The sequence below is a fragment of the Schistocerca americana genome, chromosome 1, assembly GCF_021461395.2.
Source record: "Schistocerca americana isolate TAMUIC-IGC-003095 chromosome 1, iqSchAmer2.1, whole genome shotgun sequence".
Taxonomy (NCBI): Eukaryota; Metazoa; Arthropoda; class Insecta; order Orthoptera; family Acrididae; genus Schistocerca; species Schistocerca americana.
The window spans coordinates 640,910,789-640,932,021 of NC_060119.1; the positions used below are offsets into that span (position 1 = coordinate 640,910,789).

The window sequence follows — 21,233 nt, forward strand, 5'->3', positions numbered from 1 at the left end:
CAATAATACTGGAATTAAACATTGACAGTTTCCTTTCTATTATAAATGCTGCTTATTTTTAAGTAACGGGCGGGAGTATAATTATGTAGAACAAAAATGTTCCATAGACCTTCCGGCCCTTAATGTATCCTCACTCTCTTTCTAGACGGTTCACCGCTTTCGGTTTCTCGAGGGACCTAGTAAAATACTGGTTGGATACGTAAAGAAAACGACCGTTATGAGGTAACGCCCGACTGGTATGCAACACACATAACGTACAGGTATACAGGTAACATCGGTACGACCTTAAGGACGGTATTCTTTGACAAAAAATATGATTAAATATTCTACAAATTTCTTTGACACAGATCTTCGACGTGGTGCTAAAAAGAGGTATTACACTGTCGTCTTATCGTTCGTCATAGTTCAAGATGACGGACAACAACGACTTGTTATTATGCGCTGCAGTCGTTTCTAACACAGCTGCATTGTGTGTGCATTTGGAAGCGGCGGGAAAAAAGGAAACATATTTGGGTGAGGCCTTGGGTTTTACGTCGAGATAATAAAAACATTCAGCGAAGTTTCTTACAAGAGCTTGTAACATCATAGATTAAGGTTCGACCTGCGACAGCAACTGCACAACTTGCGTACAGGCCGCTATCCGCCGCCGCGAGCCCTAAGAGTGCATTGCGATCGCAGGCGTGCGTGTTGCGTATGGGCCGCGAGATGCCGCCACGAGCGCAACCGTATATAAGTGCCGACAGAGTTCGGCCAGCTCTCATTTTGTTGGCATCTCATTTTTGCCTATTCTCTTATTTGCTTAGTTGCTTAGCTCTTATTCGTTTATGGTTCATGTTATTGTGCTCTCTTTCAGCCATTCTGATTGTTTTGATTTACTCCCAATTTTGGCATTTCACTTTTGCATATTTCTCATTTTGCTAATAATATGCTCCTTAGCTTTTTACAGTTAAATTGATTAACATAGTCTCCTGTACTGTTTGTTCATTTCAGACTGTTCATATTTTGGTGTTCTTTAAATACTGTAATAATTATTGGAAGCATTTCTTCCCTTAAACGTGTGTAAAGTACTGTCGATGTAGGATTTGTTCTGTGACACAGGTGTAAGGTTTTGAATATTAATTATATACGAGACTGTGCTTTAAAAGGAATTTATTTTTTCAGTTTGTACTACATCAGACGACAATTTTGTGATATGAGGGAGAAATTTGAGGGGCGAATCCATAGAAATAGTATTAAGTGATGCCCTTTAAAAATAAAAATCTGTGTAACACTGAAAGACGTGACACTGTAGGCACCGAAAATTTATATATATAAAATTATACGTCACAAGCTACAAGTGGAAGACATCAAGTCATATAAATTACGAATGGAAGAGAGTGCTTTTCAGTAGTTGCTCAGTAAAGTGGTTCCTCATATTACAAGGCAGAATGCTCACTTGAGTAATGCTGTATGTGCAGAAGACAGGTTCACCATATAATTGCGATATTTTGCTACAGGAGAGAGCTACTCTAGCTTACTGCACACCACTTGAATACCGCAGTGCACATTAACCGAAATGATTCCAGAAACGTTTGAAGTGATTTATAAAGCACTGAAGGAGGAAGATCTGAAGATCAATAAATGTTTTGTGCACTATATGAGCATTAAGAACTATTTTTATTTTTGAATAATTAAGTTAATACAATTAGTGCTCCCGCAACTACAAAATTAATGAAAAGTACGAAACAGATGATGCACTTTTTAACTTGTGGCATCCAGAATGCAAAAATAAACAAACTAGAACGGAGAGCTAAGAAAAAAATTTTATTTTAGTGTATGCCGTCCTCTATTCGGGCTTGCTGAAAGGCTGCCTGGGTGTTTCCAGATGTAGCTGTAGCTGCGATTGTGAATTTGAAGTCGCCTGCAACATACCTCACCTACCCATCAGCATATGATTAATAACATTCACTGTGCGCCTGGCTCACTACCCTACCCCTGTCGAAGGAAGGTTATTATAAAGAGTCGAAGGAACACACCAATTAAATTTTGCAGCTGTATCGATGCCAGCGCTCCAAGCGGTTACATGTCACATAGTACTGGACAGAAGACGAACGACTATTATGATCAAATCTTCGGAGAGGCCCTAGATTTGATCATATTTCTTTGACGAAAGGCGAAATTTGAGAAAGTTCCATATTACAGTATCAAATTTCTTTGACATAAATGTTTAACGTATCAGCTTTGACAAAGAAATATGATAGCGTAATACCGGCCTAAGTGATCAAAGCTACTTGGAAAACTACCGTAGTGTATGCTCACCTATGACAGTAAACAGTGGCCTATGACAGTTTCACAACTCTAAGTATACTACAGTATAATATAATATGTTGTCTTCAGGGTGACTCTGGCGGCCCCCTGGTGATCCAAGAGGAGGATGGTCGCTGGGTGGCGGTGGGCGTTGTCTCCTGGGGCATCGGCTGCGGCAACAAGGACAGCCCCGGCATCTACACACGCGTCTCCAAGTTCCTGCCCTGGATAGCCAAGACCATGGCATAGGCCAGCTGGGCTACAGGCTGCCAGTTGGTTGCCAACGTACTAATGCCTTGAAATGTGCTGCTGGTCAATTGTAGATGTACAGATTTTTAACTTTCCGTCATTAATCTATGTCATTTACGGTTTTATCACAAGTTCTTCATACCGTATAGCTTGGTGAGAGTAGGGTGCCTGCGACTGGGAGGGAGAGGGAATTATTTTATATTTACAGAAACGCGAGGGTATCGGTACAAAGCATCTCTTGCATTTTATGACAATAAAGTTTTAACCTGTAAAATGAGATAACGTCGTGCAGCCAGTTCTTAAGAAGTCTGAATGTGACTTTGCCGCGTTCAAGATTGTTTGTGAGGTACCTGGTACCTGTTGCCGGCTACAGGTATTTTGGCGACCTGAGCGGGTAATATATTTGGTGAGTTCCTCCCTCCTTCTGGGCGCTTATTCGTATTATTTCTATTCCAACAAAATAAAAATTGGTGGGTGACTAATAAAACAGTAACAATGCGTCAGAAATCCTATAGCAAAATAATGCGAGATTCTATTAATATTGCAAATCAACAAAGTATCTGAAATAGGAAGATTTGAAAAAGGACACTTACATTTACTAGGTCTCAATTACTGTGTTCAAGTACAATAATTAAATAAAGCCCCTAATTCCCTGTTTGTGCCAGCCAAACTGAATTGTAGATAGTGAAAGTTTCTTTGAGAATGTGTTCTTATATCATATAACATTCAGAACAATTTTGAATCTGGGGGAAAAAGTTAGTCAGCGCCCTCAAGTGAAATTCAGCCCTTAAATTTGGATACAAGACGCAGACACAGTAAAATCCAATCCTCCTACGCTGCAAAAATAGTAGCAATCATCATATAATTACTAATTAAACTAACGAGAGCCAATGAACATCTGTAGTAAAGCAAAGGATTGAGAGTTTTAAACTACAGTAAACTATTAGGAATGGTAAACAATAATAAAATCCTTGTAATATATAGCATTTTTAATCTCCATGCGGATAAACTAGCAACTGAGATCGCACTTGGCGAGTTCTTGGGTGGTCAAAATAGCAATGCTGATCAGGAGGAAAAATCACTAACAACGCGAGCAAACGTGTACCCATTTAGTGTAATTTGCAAAGTATTTGCCCAGATTTTTGTCGTCGCTAATTTCCCACACTCTAGCGGCCACCTGGTTCGCCACTTCGGTAGAACAAATGCTACTTTCACCTAAGCTGTGTAATAGTCTTGCACAGCTTACCAGTACTTATTTTTCTCCGTAGCTGGATTTATAAATGTGTTAGATGGAACAACGGAAAAATGAAAGATATCTTTTTCAGCATTTTATTATTGTTGAAATAAACCAACAATGGTGAAACGTAACTGTAAGCGTCTGTCAAAACACATATTGCAAACTGGTCATTCCTTACAGAACGCGCAGTTGAGAGCCCCTCGCGAGCTATGCAACCGTGCGACACGAGCTGGATGTTACAAGAAGACATTACGTACTGGACAGTGTATAACGTAAAAACCTTCTAATCGTAAAGTTTCAGAACAGCGTTATTGATCTATTCATTTGACAGTACTGCATTTCTATATCAGACTTTTATTTATTTTTATACGACCAGTTATAAAAAATAAAAGACATTATTATTATTAATGTGATTCAGTTTTCTTAGTTAGCATTTCCATTTATTAGCCTGTATCGAATTTAAATGAAAGTAATTGCTCGAGGATTCTAATAGCAAGTTTATAATTATGACATATGCGTTAGTCACTCAACTGTCGGCGAATATGTCAAAAAGGCTAGAAATTATTTGTACTGAGCAGTGCTCGGAAATCTTATACTCTTCAAAGGTGATTTTTTTTACTGCTTCAGGAAATTCAATATAAGGCATCCTCCTTTCAAGATGAGCATGAAGAAAATCGAAGAGGGCCACTCCATCAAAGTTCTCTTGTTAGTACGTGTACTTACAGAGTCCGTATAAGATTAGGAGATTCCGTTTTTTATGTGACGGCCCCCAGCGCCCAGTCTATTTGTTTGTAGCTTGTATCAATGTACAGAAAATCAAAACTAATTTATTTTTTTATAAATTCCGCTCTACCACTCTACACTCACATCATAGACTTACTGTCTAAAACGTATGCCACTTTATCAACAACGAAACGTCCTCTTCTGAAGTTTAGAGCCAGCAGCTATAGCTAATCGGAAGAAACAACCTGCTAGCTGCAAAGCATACATAATTGTATAATGGACGTAGCAATAAATTTAAATTGTTTGTAATCTGAAATTCCTTATATTTATTCTTTGTGCATCCTCAGATAATGTAGTGAAATTTTAAGCTTGAGACACGATGATAATGAAGTACTGTTTAACATGATTTGCACAATTAAAATTTGGAAATAAAAATATAATATGTATTCTTCTGAGAATTACTCTTCAAACCATGGCACTGGGTACACCCACGTTACTCTTGAACTGCTGTTTCCTTTTAAGCGAGTTGCACTAAAACTCAGAGCAAGCAGTGCAGGACGGTGTTACAATCGGCCAAGGACCAAAAGCTGCGGCGATTCTGAAAGAAAAAATATGAAGTGTTTAACATGGGATATAGACGTCCAAGTGGATCGTCTTGTCACTGACATCTGTCGGCAGCAAAATAAATCGGTACATTGCAGTCTACATATAAGTGGCCATACCTATTTAACAACATAGTAGGTTACTGCCCAGGAACAATGAAATATTTCGCTTTGACAAACTTATGTTTACCGTTTTAGTGCCTTCGTCTATCCCTGTGATTTTTGTAATCCACACTCTCTTCCTTTACGAATAACTATTCTTGGATGTCACAGAATGCGTCATGTTTAGCTGCCCCTCTCTGTAGTCAAGTTGTCGCGTTGGATTCTTTTCTGCTTGAGTTGAATAGAAGAGAAAAGAGCTTGATGGAACAATTTTGAGACCCTGAAATCTAAATATCTGCCTGCTACAGATGAAACTATTCACGTCAGCACAAAGAAACATACTAAAACGTACAAGATTTAGTTCTATTAACTCTTTCCAGAGCTACAGTAATGTGCATTAGTGGATAAAGAGTGGCATTATTACTACTATATTTTTAAGTACTACTTACCTGATGTGATAATAAGTATAAATGATATGATATGTCTGTCTCGTTGTACGCTCTTCGGCAGATGGTCCGGCCTTTACTTCACGGGCACCACAGAGGTTAGCAATAAGTATTGTTAAAGCGAGGGTTTTAAAACAACAGTTAGTCACAATCATTGCCATCGCTATTTCATCCATAAGACGGGAACAGTGGAAAACGTTATTTTACACTTTTTTCCTGTAGTGAGGAACCTGTAACGTGCCACAACATGGGAACCTATTCAAATCATACTGCATCTGGTCCCCAATACAAGTTTTTGGAGGGTATAATGGGAACGTAGAAAATCTTGTGTATGTGACCCTGGGGAGCGGGAGGGAGAGATTACAAGTTTAGATATGACATAGTGTCATTGAGGCTCCATCCTACGTTGGTTACTCACCAGGAGAGTAGCAAGTTGCATATTTAGCTTTCCATGTGTGCCTCTATAGTTTGATTCTTAAATCTCATCTGAAACGTGGAGGAGGCCCTGCCTACGACAAGCAGCGATGTAAGGTGCACTTGTGTTCACGATGTGGCTCACGTCGGCACTAATTATGTCTGTCACTTGGGTTCTGAGGCCATCCGTACGGACGACTGGCGGAAGTGGTGGAGGTTGTTGGCCTCGGTTGCGGGACTCACGAGGAACTCACAATTTACAGCATCTTACCCAGAGCTGAGCAGGGTCTTTTGGTCTGGAGCCGAGTGGAAGGTCTCAACCAAAGGTCTTGTCGATTCTGCGACGACCTTGGTTGCAGATTTCTGAACCTGCGTCATGGGCTGGAGAATTGTAGGACTCCCTCTATAGGCCAGGGGTGCGCTTCACAAAGGAAGCAGCTGTTTCGCTAGCAGAGAGCTTGTGGAGTATACATAGAGGTGTTTTAGGCTAGGCGGTAGTTTGAGATCCTCTGATAAAAGCTTACCAATCGATACGCAGAGAGCGAAATCAGACTGTACACAAAGCAAAGACACTTCGACTGTTGGAATTTTAAGAGTGAATTGTCGAAGTGTACGTAACAAAGTTCCTAAATTTACTGCCCTCAAGGAAAGTAATCACGCTTGAGTTATTCCCGGAACCGAGCTGGCTGAAATCCGATGTAAAAAGCTCCGAAATATTTAGCGGGGCATGGAACGTACATCGACAAGACACGTTAGACGCCATAGGAGGGAGAGGGAGGGGGGAGAGGGATGTTCACTGCAGTCCACAAAAATATTGTGTTTATCGAGGTCGAAATTGAGTCTGTGAAATTATCGGGACGTGAGTACCGGCCACCCGATTCTGCTGTGACAATCATTCAAAAAAAGTTGGAGGCGACTTTACCCTACTGAGTATAAACTAGACGTCTATGGATTCATTGCAGGGGGTACGGACAATCACTCTTGCGAAGTGCTTTTAAACCAACTGTCCGGAAACTGTCGTGAGCAACTGGTTCGACAGCTTATACATAATGGAAATATTTAGGACCTTGTAGCTACAAACAGGCTTCACCTTATCGACAGTGTCAGTATAGAGACAAGGATTAGTGATCGTGAAGTCTTCATAGCGACGATAGTTACTAAAAATAAACCATCAAACTAGGAGAGTATTTTTGGTAGAAAGAGGAGATAAGTGGTTGTTAGAATTCCACTTAGACAACGACTGGACTAATTTAGTCCCATTATTATGGACGTAGAGGAATTATGAGCAAGTCAAACAAAGGAACATGTCGGAAATGTTCCGATTTCCCCACACGGTATTCCATTTCCTGGCACCTACAGTTCCACTCACTATCTCCAAATCACAAAATGACAATATGTAAACTCAGATAGCAATAGTAAATTACAAGTAAAAAATTACAATCGATAAATAAATCCATAGCAACAAAAATACCAACATGCAAAACAGAAACCACATAACAGAATCGAGTACATTGTCCTCGGCGGCCAAGTGTTCATCAGAGACGAAGATATCTTCAGGAGTGCCCCAGGTACGTGTGATGGGATTGGTCTTACTCTCTGTACACATTAATGATCTGACGGTCAGGGTGAGCTGCAATCTGCGGCTTTTTACAGATGACTTAGTCAGAATTCTAGTTGGTGTGACGAATGGAAGTTTGCCCTAAGTACGATGATGTTTGGTTTGTGGGGCGCTCAACTGCGCTGTCATCAGCGCTCGTACAAATCCCGGTTTTCACGCAGTCCAATTTCTACACAGTCAAATCTAGCCATTGTCACGAATGATGATGATGAGGATGAAATGAGGAGGACAACAAAAACTTCCAGTCCCCGGGCAGAGAAATTCCCAATCCGGTCGGGAATCGAACTCGGGCCCCCGTGATCCGGAGGCAGCAACGCTAGCCACTAGACCACGAGCTGCGGACTTTGTCCTAAGTATAGGAATAAATGTTTTAATACAGATGAATATTAAAAACAATCCCGTAATGTTCAGATATAGCGTTGGTAGTATGCTTCTTGACACAGTGACATCGGTGTAACTTTGCAGAGCGATATGGAATGGAACGAGCAGGGAAGGCGAATGGTCGACGTCGGTTTGTTGGAAGAATTTTAGAAAAGTTCAGCTCATCTGTGGAGGGCCCGCATATAGAATAGTAATGCGATCCATTCTTGAGTATTTGAGATCCCAACAAGGTCGATGCAAAGAAAGACATTGAAGCAATTCAAGCGTGTGCTGCTAGATTTGTAAACCGTAGGTTAGATAAACACACAAGTGTTACGGAGATCCTTCCTTCGTGAACTCAAATGGGAATTCTTGGCAGGAAGACGACGTTAGTTCCGTAAAAGACTACTGAGAAAATTTAGAGACTCGGAATCTGAGTGTAGAAAGATTCTGCTGCCTCCAACAAACATTTCGCGTAAGGATCACGAAGAAAAGATATGGGAAATTAGGACTCGTTCGAAGGCATCAAACAAAAATTAGAAAACTACATTAGACCTACTGTATATTATAAGTTTGAAGAAAATCTTTTTCGCTACCCGTATGTTTTTCTATCAGAAATATCTCATCCGCAGCCAAATGGCTTATTCGGCTTGCGACTACAGTTTCGTCTGGAGAATCGAGAGTTCAAGGGATCAGATTCCCCTGACGTCTCAGTTACAGAGGTGTTTCTAAATGTTGGTAACGCAGCTACATCTATCAGTTACAGTGGTTTAAGAAAAATAGGCGGAACAGGATACGAAAAACTACTGAATTACGATAGACAGCAATAACGAACATAATACAGGGCTATTACAAATGATGGAAGCGATTTCATAAATTCACTGTAGCTCCATTCATTGACATATGGTCACGACACACTACAGATACGTAGAAAAATCCATAAAGTTTTGTTCGGCTGAAGCCGCACTTCAGGTTTCTGCCGCCAGAGCTTTCGAGAGCGCAGTGAGACAAAATGGCGACAGGAGCCGAGAAAGCGTATGTCGTGCTTGAAATGCACTCACATCAGTCAGTCATAACAGTGAAACGACACTTCAGGACGAAGTTCAACAAAGATCCACCAACTGCTAACTCCATTCGGCGATGGTATGCGCAGTTTAAAGCTTCTGGATGCCTCTGTAAGGGGAAATCAACGGGTCGGCCTGCAGTGAGCGAAGAAACGGTTGAACGCGTGCGGGCAAGTTTCACGCTTAGCCCGCGGAAGTCGACGAATAAAGCAAGCAGGGAGCTAAACGTACCACAGCCGACGGTTTGGAAAATCTTACGGAAAAGGCTAAAGCAGAAGCCTTACCGTTTACAATTGCTACAAGCCCTGACACCCGATGACAAAGTCAAACGCTTTGAATTTTCGGCACGGTTGCAACAACTCATGGAAGAGGAAGCGTTCAGTGCGAAACTTGTTTTCAGTGATGAAGCAACATTTTTTTCTTAATGGTGAAGTGAACAGACACAATGTGCAAATCTGGGCGGTAGAGAATCCTCACGCATTCGTGCAGCAAATTCGCAATTCACCAAAAGTTAACGTGTTTTGTGCAATCTTACGGTTTAAAGTTTACGGCCCCTTTTTCTTCTGCGAAAAAAACGTTACAGGACACGTGTATCTGGACATGCTGGAAAATTGGCTAATTCCACAACTGGAGACCGACAGCGCCGACTTCATCTTTCAACAGGGTGGTGCTCTACCGCACTTCCATCATGATGTTCGGCATTTCTTAAACAGGAGATTGGAAAACCGATGGATCGGTCGTGGTGGAGACCATGATCAGCAATTCATGTCATGGCCTCCCCGCTCTCCCGACTTAACCCCATGCGATTTCTTTCTGTGGGGTTATGTGAAAAGATTCAGTGTTTAAACCTCCTCTACCAAAAACGTGCCAGAACTGCGAGCTCGCATCAACGATGCTTTCGAACTCATTGATGGGGACATGCTGCACCGAGTGTGGGAGGAACTTGATTATCGGCTTGATGTCTGCCGAATCACTAAAGGGGCACATATCGAACATTTGTGAATGCCTAAAAAAACTTTTTCAGTTTTTGTATGTGTGTGCAAAGCATTGTGAAAATATCTCAAATAATAAAGTTATTGTAGAGCTGTGAAATCGCTTCAGTCATTTGTAATAACCCTGTAATTATCTAAGAATGCCACTGCAACGATACACTTACTTAAAGAAATCTGTCAACTTCCGTTGTTTTTTTAGTGCTTCGTAAGCTGAAGCTCATATTGCTTACCAAAACTGTCTCATAAATACCCGTTGAAACAAACATAAAAAGAGGTTCTGCGATTGAGGCTGTCAAGTAAGTCAGCTTCATTTCCTACACCGTTGAAGCTGTGTGGAGAGACAATAACGATGTGTGCATGTGCCTGACCTTCCGAAACACGCACAACTCACGGAATTTTCATGGGTACGTATAAATAATGAAACATTCGGTTTATCAATTTCGAGATATATCTACAAATATTTAAAATTCCGTACGGTAAACTGAATGTCTTCCCACTTTTATTTGGAGTCGTTCCCGAGAGTCGCCAGATGCCCTTTCTTTGGTGTTTCGTCAGATATTTCCAGTTTTGTTACTGCGATGTGTGGATGGGCGTCTTTCTAAAGGCCCCGTGTGGTATTCGAGCGGTCCAGGGCGCCTTGTCACGGTTCGCGCGGCTCCCCCCGTCGGAGGCTCGAGTCCTCCCTCGGGTATGGGTGTGTGTGTTGTCCTTAGCGTAAGTTAGTTTAAGTTCGATGAACTAGTGTGTAAGCATAGGGAAAGATGACCTCAGAAATTTCGTTCAATAAGACCTTACCACAAATTTCAATTTTTCTGCCTAAAGAAATACTTACTCATCACGTGATTCATGCGATACCACGAGTCAATGGGGAGAATTGCTTTGTTTCTTGTTACAAACAAAACGTGTATTAAAGCGAAAGCTTATAAACCAGTTCGATGGAGCGGTAAAATATAAAACTTCCTGGCAGATTAAAACTATGTGCTGGACCGAGACTCGAACTCGGGACCTTTGCCTTTCGCGGGGAAGTGCTCTACCAGCTGAACTACCCAAGCACAACTCACACCCCCTCCTCACAGCTTTACTTCTGCCAGTATCTCGTCTCCTACCTTCCAAACTTTACAGAAGCTCTCCCGCGAACCTTGCAGAACTAGCACTCCTGAAAGAAAGGATATGGAGGAGACTTGGCCTAGCCACAGCCTGAGGGATGTTTCCAGAATGAGATTTTCACTCTGCAGCGGAGTGTGCACTGATATGAAACTTCCTGGCAGATTAAAACTGTGTGCCGGACTGAGACTCGAACTCGGGACCTTTGCCTTTCGCGGGCAACTGCTCTACCAACTGAGCTACCCAAGCACGAGGACGGAGCGTGAGTCGTGCTTGGGTAGCTCAGTTGGTAGAGCACTTGCCCACGAAAGGCAAAGGTCCCGAGTTCGAGTCTCGGTCCGGCACACAGTTTTAATCTGCCAAGAAGTTTGATATCAGGGCACACTCCGCTGCAGAGTGAAAATCTCATTCGGTAAAATACAGTTTAAAACCATTTTCGATTCCATGCTGCATCTTAACAGGGCCAAAAACAAAAAAGAAAGAAAAGAACACCACACGATGGTTATCTTGTATTCGAGTTTCTAAGCAATGTAAATGTACGTTTCCCCGGCCACAAAAATTGCTAAATGCCGACACTGTGTCCCGACAATGTTGTTCGACAGTATTGCGGTCACATGAACTGCAGCCAGTTGTACGACAACAGTACCAGCCGCTACTGCCTGACTAACTTCGTGGCAACAAATTTCCTATCAAAAGTGTTTACAGGGGGTTAAAGAGCCACCATAAAATGATGAATGCGAGCTAGTGGAAGTGAGTGTAGTTCTACTGCCATTAGATAACTCAAGAAATAAGTTAGAAAGAACAAGATAAATAGGGCTTTGCGCACGTGTTATTTTCTAAGTAAGAGGAATGTTTCACAAAATCTAACATGAGAACTGGTTGTGTATGCATACCTTTTCTCAGAATCTTTCCAGAATATCGTATCATGATTAAGAATATTTCGTTAATGAATTTGTCCGAGAATTTCTGAAAATGTAGACTACACAGTCAGACGTCGACGTGCAATCACCACTCACAGACGGCAGGTGGCACTACTAGCAGTGGAGGATATATAAAGCGTGTCGAGGTAGACGTGGAAAACAGTGCAGTCGTTGTAATGCAGAAACGGAGCGATTTATCTGACGTCCAGAAGGGTATGCTGATTGGCTTTCAGACCAAGGGCGGAAGCATTTCCGAAATGGTTAAGTTAGCAATCTGTTCGTGTGCCGCCGTGGTTAAAATATACCGTGGCAAAATGGCGCTATTCAAAACCGGCGCCGAGGCACTTGTGGTGCACCACTGGCCATAGATGACAGGGGTGAACGACAGCTGCAGAGATGCATACGGGCGAATAGACGTGCAACTGTTGAGCAGCTAACCGCCCAGATGAACCACTGTGCTGCCAACAGTGTCTCCCCAACGGCAGCGAACACTGTTGCGTGTGGGCGTCTGCAGCAGGTATCTGTTTCAGGCTCCCATGCTGACTGCTGTTATCGGCGACGAAGGTTGGAACTGCCACGCCAGTACCACATCTGGACGTCCATTGAATGGTGACGGGTGACCCTTGTAGACAAATCACGTTTCGTGCTCCATCGAACAGATGGCCGTCAGCATGTGCGGCGTGAAACGTCTGAAATCAAACACCTGTAACAATCGTCGAAAGGGCACAGGCCGGAGGAGGAAGTGTTATGGTCTGGGGAATGTTTTCGTGTCATTCCCTTGTTGATCTCGTCATTCTGTAAGGCACAGTGGATCAGCACAAGTATACATCTATGCCTGAGGACCATGTCCACTCCTAAATGTAGTCTGTTTGTCCTCGGTACGATGGCATCTACCAGCAGGACAATGCAACGTTTCACAGGAGTCCGCACTGCAAAAGGTGTTTATTCGGGATTTTGCCAGGTGGTCAGTGGACAGCATAGTTACAATCCTATTGGCCATCACTCGTCTGTTTTTAGCTACTGGTAGTCGTACAGAAAAATATTACTTTCATACACGTTGAATACATTTGCTTTAAACATGTCCTAATAAACATGTCCTAATATAATGAAGCCATGGTGATAATGTCAAAACACAGGCACAAAATCAGCTTAGCGTCGTCACACACACAGTACTGACAATATGGCGTAAACTAGGCCACAGTGACGGTGGAATCGTCCTATTAACAGCAATACTGTTCATAATAAAATGCTATACAGTAGCAACAAAAAATGTGCCGCAAGCTCGTTACATGTCACTACCGTACTCCTATACGTATTCGTTCATTATGTAATTATACGAAATGCAGTAAAATGAAAACTGCAATAGGTAAAAATCTATAGTGGGCTTATCATGTATGAAAGTAATATTTAGATGTACACTGTCCACCAGTTTCATTTGGTTTACCCATGTTTTGCTGCAGATCTGAAAGTGGTCATCGCTCATCGAAACCAGAAGTCTAAGCAAAAAACGATTTTGTGATCATAGGCGAAAATAAAAGAAATGTATCCTACATTTTCTGGACGACTGTTCTATTCGTGATTATGTCACAGCTTGTGAGACAGATATAGATATTGCCCTGCAACACGAAATATTCTCCACCCTTTGTGGACAACACGCCGGCAATACGTCGGCAACTATCTGCTACATCAGCAATACTGTCCAGACCAACCTTAAAATTGCCGTGAACTGCATCTACATTCATCAATGTTGACAGCAACGCTATTGCGCCCAGATACTACCAAAAAATGCCTGTGTAAACAAACCTTAAAGTCCATCTCACAAAGAGTAACATTCGCTAAAAGCTTACTTGCTGGGTCGCGCAACGGCCTCCAAGTCTTCTCCGTCGACGGCGAACCTGCTTCTCTGGAGGGAGGTTCGCATCTTTTCCCGCGATGGCTCCGATGCCATTTCCCTTTCAGTGTTCCCTGAATTCTACCTGCGCTGGCCAATCAGGAGTTCTGTTGACGTCTGATATCACAGCCTGGAAGATAGTGAGCCACATCAAACGTGTCTACGCTAGGGAATATAAGCTCAAAGTCCATTTTAATTACCGCAAACGTCTCCACAGTGAAGTAATGAAAATATTATTAGTTTAATTAATGCGTACAGGGAAGAGACGGTCTTATATGCTGAGAGAACACCCAGTTATTCTAACAAACATCTGTACCTGAAGCGGACACACACTGAGGTGGCAAAAGTAATGGGAAACTCCTAGTATTGTGACGGACGGCGTAACGCAGCAACTCGACGTGGCATAGAGTCAACAAGAGTGCCTCTATAGCCGTCCATAATCGTGAAAGTGTTAGCGGTGGAGGATTTTGTGCACGAACTGATCTTTAGATTACGTCCCATTATTCCTCGACGGGATTCAAGTTGAGCCAACTGGGTGGGCAAACAATTCCCTAGAACTGTCCAGAATAACCTTTAAACCAACTGCGGAAAGTTGTGCCCTGGTGACATGGTAAATTGTCACCCATAAAAAGTCCATCGTTGTTTGGGAACATGACGTCCATGAATGGCGGCATATAGTATCCAAGTAGCCGAATATCGAGAGGACCCAGTGTATTCCATGTAAACGCAGCCCACAGCATTATGGAACCACCACCAGCTTGCACAGTGCCTTGTTGACAACTTGGGTTCATGGCTCCGTGGGGTGTGCCCCAAACTCAAACCCTGCCATGACCTCTTACCAACTGAAATCGGGACTCTTCTGACCACGCCACGGTCTTCCACTCGTCTAGGGTCCAATCGATATGGTCACGGGCCCAGGAGAGGCACTGCAGGCGATGTCGTGCGGGTAGCAAAGGCACTTGCAGTGGTCGTTTGCTGCCATAGCACATTAACGACGTATTTCGCCTCGCTCTCCTGACGTATACGTCCCACATTGATTTCTGCGATTACTTCAAGCAGTGTTGCTTGTTTGCCAGCATCGACAACTCTTTGCAAGCCCGCTACTCTCAGTTGTTAAATGAGGGTCGGCGGCCACTATGTTGTCCTTGGTGATAGGTAATGCCTGAAATATGGTATTCTCGGCACAGTCTTGACACTGTGGATCACAGAATGTTGAATACCCTAATAATTTCCGCAATGGAATGTCCCATGAGTCTAGCTTCAAGCACCATTCCGCATTCAAATTCCCGTCGTGCGACTATAACCACATCGGAAAGCTTTTCATATGAATCACCTGACTACAATGACAGCTCTACCAATGCACTGCCCTTTTAAACATTGTGTACGTGATGTTACCGCAATCTGTATATGTGGATATCGCTGCTCCATGACTTCTGTCACCTCAGTTGCCTCAACAGAACTGTGGCGTCTCAGTTTTATTTTGCGCTCCTAATGTGACAAAATCCATGCACAGACGTATTAGTTTATAGATATTGGCTTCTACCGTGGGTAGAGAAAAGATTTCATTTATTTTTTAGGAATACAAATGCATCCATCTTTGCAAAGACGGAGACGACACCAAATAAAGTATCGTACACGTTCGTCGGCTCAAAGTTCAAATGGTACTGAGCACTATGGGACTTAACTTCTAAGGTCATCAGTCCTCTAGAACTTAGAACTACTTAAACCTAACTAACCTAAGGACATCACAAACATCCATGACCGAGGCAGGATTCGAACCTGTGACCGTATCGGTCGTGCGGTTCCATAATGTAGCGCCTAGAACCGCTAAACCACCCCGGCCGACGGGCTCAAAGTGTTAGGCGCTTTAGTAACGTGCTCCAGGGGTTACTGATTATTTAGCGATATTTACTGCAGTGCTCTTACGTAGTATTATATGATAAGTCCATGTTGCATGACGGTCAACATTTTGGTGACCGAAGCAAATAACGAAACCAGATTTTTATGTTTCCAACATACTGGTCACAGAGGATCAGAAGTTAAAGAAATTGTTTTATAAAATTCCGTCTCCCGTTATAAGAGACGAGTCGGTCAAATAATTGTAAGAAATATCTAACGTGGGACTTAAAGGCATAAACGAAAGGTATCCTAACAAGGGAACCTCCCCATCGCACCCCCCTCAGATTTAGTTATAAGTTGGCACAGTGGATATGCCTTGATAAACTGAACACAGATCAATTGAGAAAATAGGAAGAAGTTGTGTGGAACTGTGAAAAAATAAGCAAAGTATACAAACCGAGTAGTCCACGGGACGGATAGGCAACATCATGGAGACAGTAAGCTCCTGAGCGTCGTAGTCCCGTGGTAGCGTGAGCCGCTGCTGAACGAGAGGTCCTTGGTTCAAAGCTTACCCCGAGTGAAAATTTTATTTTTGCGTAGTTATTATCTGTCCATTCGTTCATTGACGTCTTTGTTCACTGTAATAAGTTTAGTGTCTGTGTTTTGCGACAGCATCGCAAAACCGTGCGATTAGTAGACGAAAGGACGTCCCTCTCCAATTGGAACCGAAAACATTTGATCGCAAGGTCATAGGTCAACCGATTCCTCCACAGGAAAACACATCTGATATATTCCATACGACACTGGTGACGGCATGTGCGTCACATGACAGGAATATGTTGTCAACCCACCTAACTTGTACACTTGGCGAAGGTGTAAAAAGACTCTTCTACCTTGTCCGATTTAGGTTTTCTTGTGGATGTGATAATCACTCCCAAAAAAAGTGATGAAAACATAAGAGTTTGTCACATAAACTGAAAATAAAAAATTAAACTTTTCACTCGATGGAAGATTTGAACCCAGGACCTTTCATTCCATAGCTGCTCACGTTACCACGAGACCACGGCGCTCCGGCCTTCGGAGTGTCCTTGACGTTGCCTATCTTCCCATAAACTACTCAATTTGTATATTTTGCTTATTTTTTCACAGTTCCACACAACTTCTTCCTGTTTTCTCAATTGATCTGTTTTCAGTTTTTCAAGGCCTATCCACTGTGCCAACTTATAACTAAATCTGAGGGGGGTGCGATGGGGAGGTTCCCTTGTAAGTATAAATCTGCCAGAAAGAGGAAGGAGTTATATTCCACTACTGCAGACCTTAACGCTAGATTACTAAATTCTCGTACAATTTACGATTGCAGTTATCACCAGTTCTGATATTGTCAGTTTTAGGTGTAAAAAAGAATATTTTGTACTTATTTTTTACGTGACGTACCACAGGAGAACTTATAATTGTTGCTAAAAATAATTATGAGTTTCTTTGCATTAAATTTGCAGTAGTAAAATTTACGATGGTTTAGTAACAATGTAACAATGCCTTCCTAAGTGTTCTAGGGTTAAACTGTGTGACAGATTTTGCATGCGAGATAGCTGTCCCTACTACCAGCTAGCCAACAGTCTAGCACGGCAAATAGCAAATATACAGCGAATCTTGTTCCGCGAAGCAGACACTTACGACGAGATGTGTGACCTGATACAGGACACATCGTTAAACCTAATGTTGCGCTGAACTAATTTGGGCACGTAAGGCTTGATATTAGAAAACATTTTTATCCGTAACCAGAAAGAATCCCCTGTTTTACGTGAGCGTCGGGTATCACCAGAAACACGGTAAAAGCAGTTATTTGTTTCGAATGTCTACATCTATCAACTGAATAACATACGCTGAAGATACCTGTGGAAAGACCAGAAAAATCGGCCTAACAACTCTTTGGAGAGAGAGTCTGTAGAGATGGAAGGTCAGGTGGTCTCATTCATACAGACATGAAAAACGATTCCCACTTATCGAGGCCTCTGTCTTCCCCCACCGTCAGGAGTGGAGGGGGGGGGGGGGGAGAGGGGGAGGGACAGCCAACAGCCAGTCGCATTTCTTCTTTCTCCAGCGCCACATGCATCCTGTGTTGTCAGTTTTGTGGGTACATGCAGAACCTAGTCAACACTGTTCTCCGCCTCGCGGTCTGCCATTCACAAAATTACATCATTCGAGCTACACTATCACGGTGTTTTCTCACTTCTCCAGCATTCACTTAACCTGATACGACTATACTACTGATTTTTGGCCTGCGTACCAGTGCTCAGGTGTCTCTCTCCACCTCTTTGTAGTCCCGTACCAAGGCGCGAAGGTTGCTGCGCGCTTCGCCGAACTCTCCCTCCTCCATGCCCTCCCCGACGTAGTGGTGCACGAAGGCGCGCTTGGCGAACATGACGTCGAACTTGCGCCCGAGGCGTATCCACGCCTCCTTCACGGCCGTGGAGTTGGCAAGCATGCAGGCAGCGCTCGGCGTTGGAGCCAGGTCGCCGCAGGGCACCGGCACTGGAGGCTCGCTGTTCATCCCGACCTGCAGTGGTGCCAATCTCAAAACATCTACGTCTGCATGCTTAAACTCTCTGATAATAAATTATCACAGTTTAATTAATTTTCGGCAAGCTGGCTCTTTAACTGATTGTAAAGCTCAGATCAGACGATCATACTTGTTTTTTTTAACAATGAGTGCGTGCTCTAACCAATACAAATACAGCTAAAGTCATTATTACGAGAATGTACTATTAATGACTGTGAAACTACTGAATGATGACCGTTTAAGTTTCAGGACAACTTTGAATTTATTATCAAATATCAGTCAAAAATGGCTCTGAGCACTATGGGACTCAACTGCTGAGGTCATTAGTCCCCTAGAACTTAGAACTAGTTAAACCGAACTAACCTAAGGACATCACAAACATCCATGCCCGAGGCAGGATTCGAACCTGCGACCGTAGCGGTCTCGCGGTTCCAGACTGCAGCGCCTTTAACCGCACGGCCAAAATATCAGTCACTCTGTTTACCACCTCTTACAACCATACTGTAGAAATCACAATTGTACCTTTCACATTCGTGAGTCGTTAATCAGCTACAATTGTAATAGTTATTTGGAATATTCTGATGTAAGATATATTCAGCATAACTAACTCACAATATCATTTCCTCCCTCCCCTTGCAGCTAACTGTATTATAGCACAATATTATCTCAAAATCTCCATTAAAACTACAATTCAATCACATAACATGCAACAAACGTCAAATTGTCATGAAGAATCCTACATTCTTGGATATGCATTTTCGGGGCAGTCACACTACGTAGGTACGAGTAACGCCATCTATAACCTGTACGCAACAAAAGATTAAGCAGTGTGTTCCTTATTAAGAAATCGCATTTATATGTTGGCTGCTGGTGAGAAGATCGCTGTTATGCCTTGTGTAAGTAGGAGAAATGGTTCGCACGCTGACACTTGTTGATGGCCCAACATTGAAATCTGCAGAAATTTGGGGAAAGGCTGCACTTCTGTGACGTTGAATGATTCTCTTCAGTCGTCGTCGGTCCCATTCTTGCAGGGTCTTTTTCCGGTCGCGGCGATGTCGGAGATTTGATGCTTTACCGGATTCCTGACATTCACGTACACTCGTGAAATGGTCGAACGGGATAATCCCCACTTCATCGCTACCTCGGAGATGTCGTGTCCCATCGCTCGTGCACCGACTATAACACCACGTTCAAACTCTCTTAAATCTTGATAACCTACGATTTTAGCAGCAGTAAGCGATCTAACAACTGCGCCAGACACTTGTTGTCTTGTATAGGCGTAACGAACGCAGCGCCGTATTCTGCCTGTTTACATACCTCTGTATTGAATACGCATGACTATACCAGTTTGTTTGGCGCTTCAGTGTATAATAGCCAAGAACGAGAGCCTGATATGCAACCCGTCTGGTCCTCTAAAAAGAGTGCGGTATTGTTGGTGTTTTGCCGAATATTATTTCACTCTCTTTAAAAATTAGACATTCGGAGCTATAATGTTTGCTGCTCTCTTTTTACGTCGTAAATGCAACTGCTCACATCACCGCAGGTTAGATGGACCAGCTGGCTGCCCAGTGCTGTGCAAGTTAAACGCATTGGGTAAGCTGTTATCGCGTATTGTCGCCCAATCGACGTGCGTGTAAGGCGCAGCGTAAAATGTATCCTTACTATCGTACATGACTGTACTCGAGACAGCTTGGCTTCCGCTCCACGTGAAAAAGATGAAACGAAATCCCATGAGATCCCAGCAAACGCACAAGAATACGTGGTATAACGCTTACATCAAGTTCATTCTTATGGTGAACACAGTATAGTACCGCTGCGAGGCTATCGCTGCGGTGTCACTATGTGTGCACTGAAACAGTTTCTGACGCCGCGGTCTCGCTGCAGGGTCGCGCGGCTGGGCTGTTACTCGTTTGTGTGAACCGAGCCTCGGAGCTGTTGTATCTACTAGAGGTTACAGCACTGTGTTTTATATTTCACACTCCGTACAGACACAAATCATCTACAAATTTAATCATGCGTTGTTTCTGCAACGTTGTAAAAGCTACAACAGGTTAATTTTCATTGTTTGCTATCCTTCCTAGCGTTGGAATCTTTATAGGCAGCAGTTTGTTATCGTTTTTTTTTCCTTGCCATTGACACGGGTAACAACAACAGCTAGCTGGCAAGCAGTGTGGACGCTAACCTAAAGTGAAGTCACCTAGCATCTAGCATCCGTTCTGTCGGAGTTTTCTAAAAAATTTGTACGCGTCGCGATATTCTAGTCTCTCGTGGTACTATGAGATGCAATTTGCTTCCATAACTTGTGGTATATGGCACTTGCCATACGCATATCCTTCGCCTTTCGACTCGGGTCGGCTATGGTTTACTTTGAAAGACCCGCTGGTTCGATCTATTGCGCTCAGCGTAAGCTGACAATGAATGCCCTCTTGCGGAGCGCAGGGGACACGCGGAGCTCCAGCGAAGGCACGGAGGCGAAAGGTTGTTGGGAGGGATCAGCTGGACAGTTATTGAAATCGTTTGGGTTGTTATAGTGTGGTTTTAAGAACTACACAGATGAGTTTGGCAGTCTGTGCACTGTGCGTTCGTTAGCTTTTCAGCAGTTTGCTGCTTAAGCCTACCAGTGGTTTTAGTGGCTGTTCAGATCAGCTGGGCAGCTGTTGAATTCATCTGAGTTGCTTTAGTTGTTGACTGAGTTGTCGTATATTTTGAGTGCTACACAGATCAACTGGGCAGCCATTGTATTCGTTGCCTTTGTAGCAGTTTGTTATTTAAGTTCACCGTGGTTTTAGGTACTGCTCAGATCAACTGGGCAGCTGTTGACTTCAT

General features: G+C 43.0%; 2 protein-coding genes across 2 annotated transcripts in view; one reads left to right on the plus strand and one right to left on the minus strand.

Annotated features, from left to right (window-relative positions):
- Positions 1-3,893, plus strand: part of LOC124625742 (proclotting enzyme-like) — a 92,891-nt gene extending 88,998 nt beyond the window's left edge. Inside the window, exon 8 of the mRNA XM_047149192.1 lies at positions 2,377-3,893. Coding sequence (XP_047005148.1) covers positions 2,377-2,535 — 159 coding nt within the window. The 3' untranslated portion in view covers positions 2,536-3,893. The remainder of the gene's footprint in view (positions 1-2,376) is intronic.
- A 9,414-nt stretch (positions 3,894-13,307) lies between these two features.
- The window catches only part of LOC124584365 (tubulin alpha chain-like), a 57,889-nt gene continuing 49,963 nt past the window's right edge, over positions 13,308-21,233 (minus strand). Inside the window, exons 5-7 of the mRNA XM_047131369.1 lie at positions 18,159-18,404; positions 13,800-13,826; positions 13,308-13,334 (exon numbers count right to left, since the gene is read on the minus strand). Of these exons, the coding sequence (XP_046987325.1) occupies positions 13,308-13,334; positions 13,800-13,826; positions 18,159-18,404 (300 nt within the window). The remainder of the gene's footprint in view (positions 13,335-13,799; positions 13,827-18,158; positions 18,405-21,233) is intronic.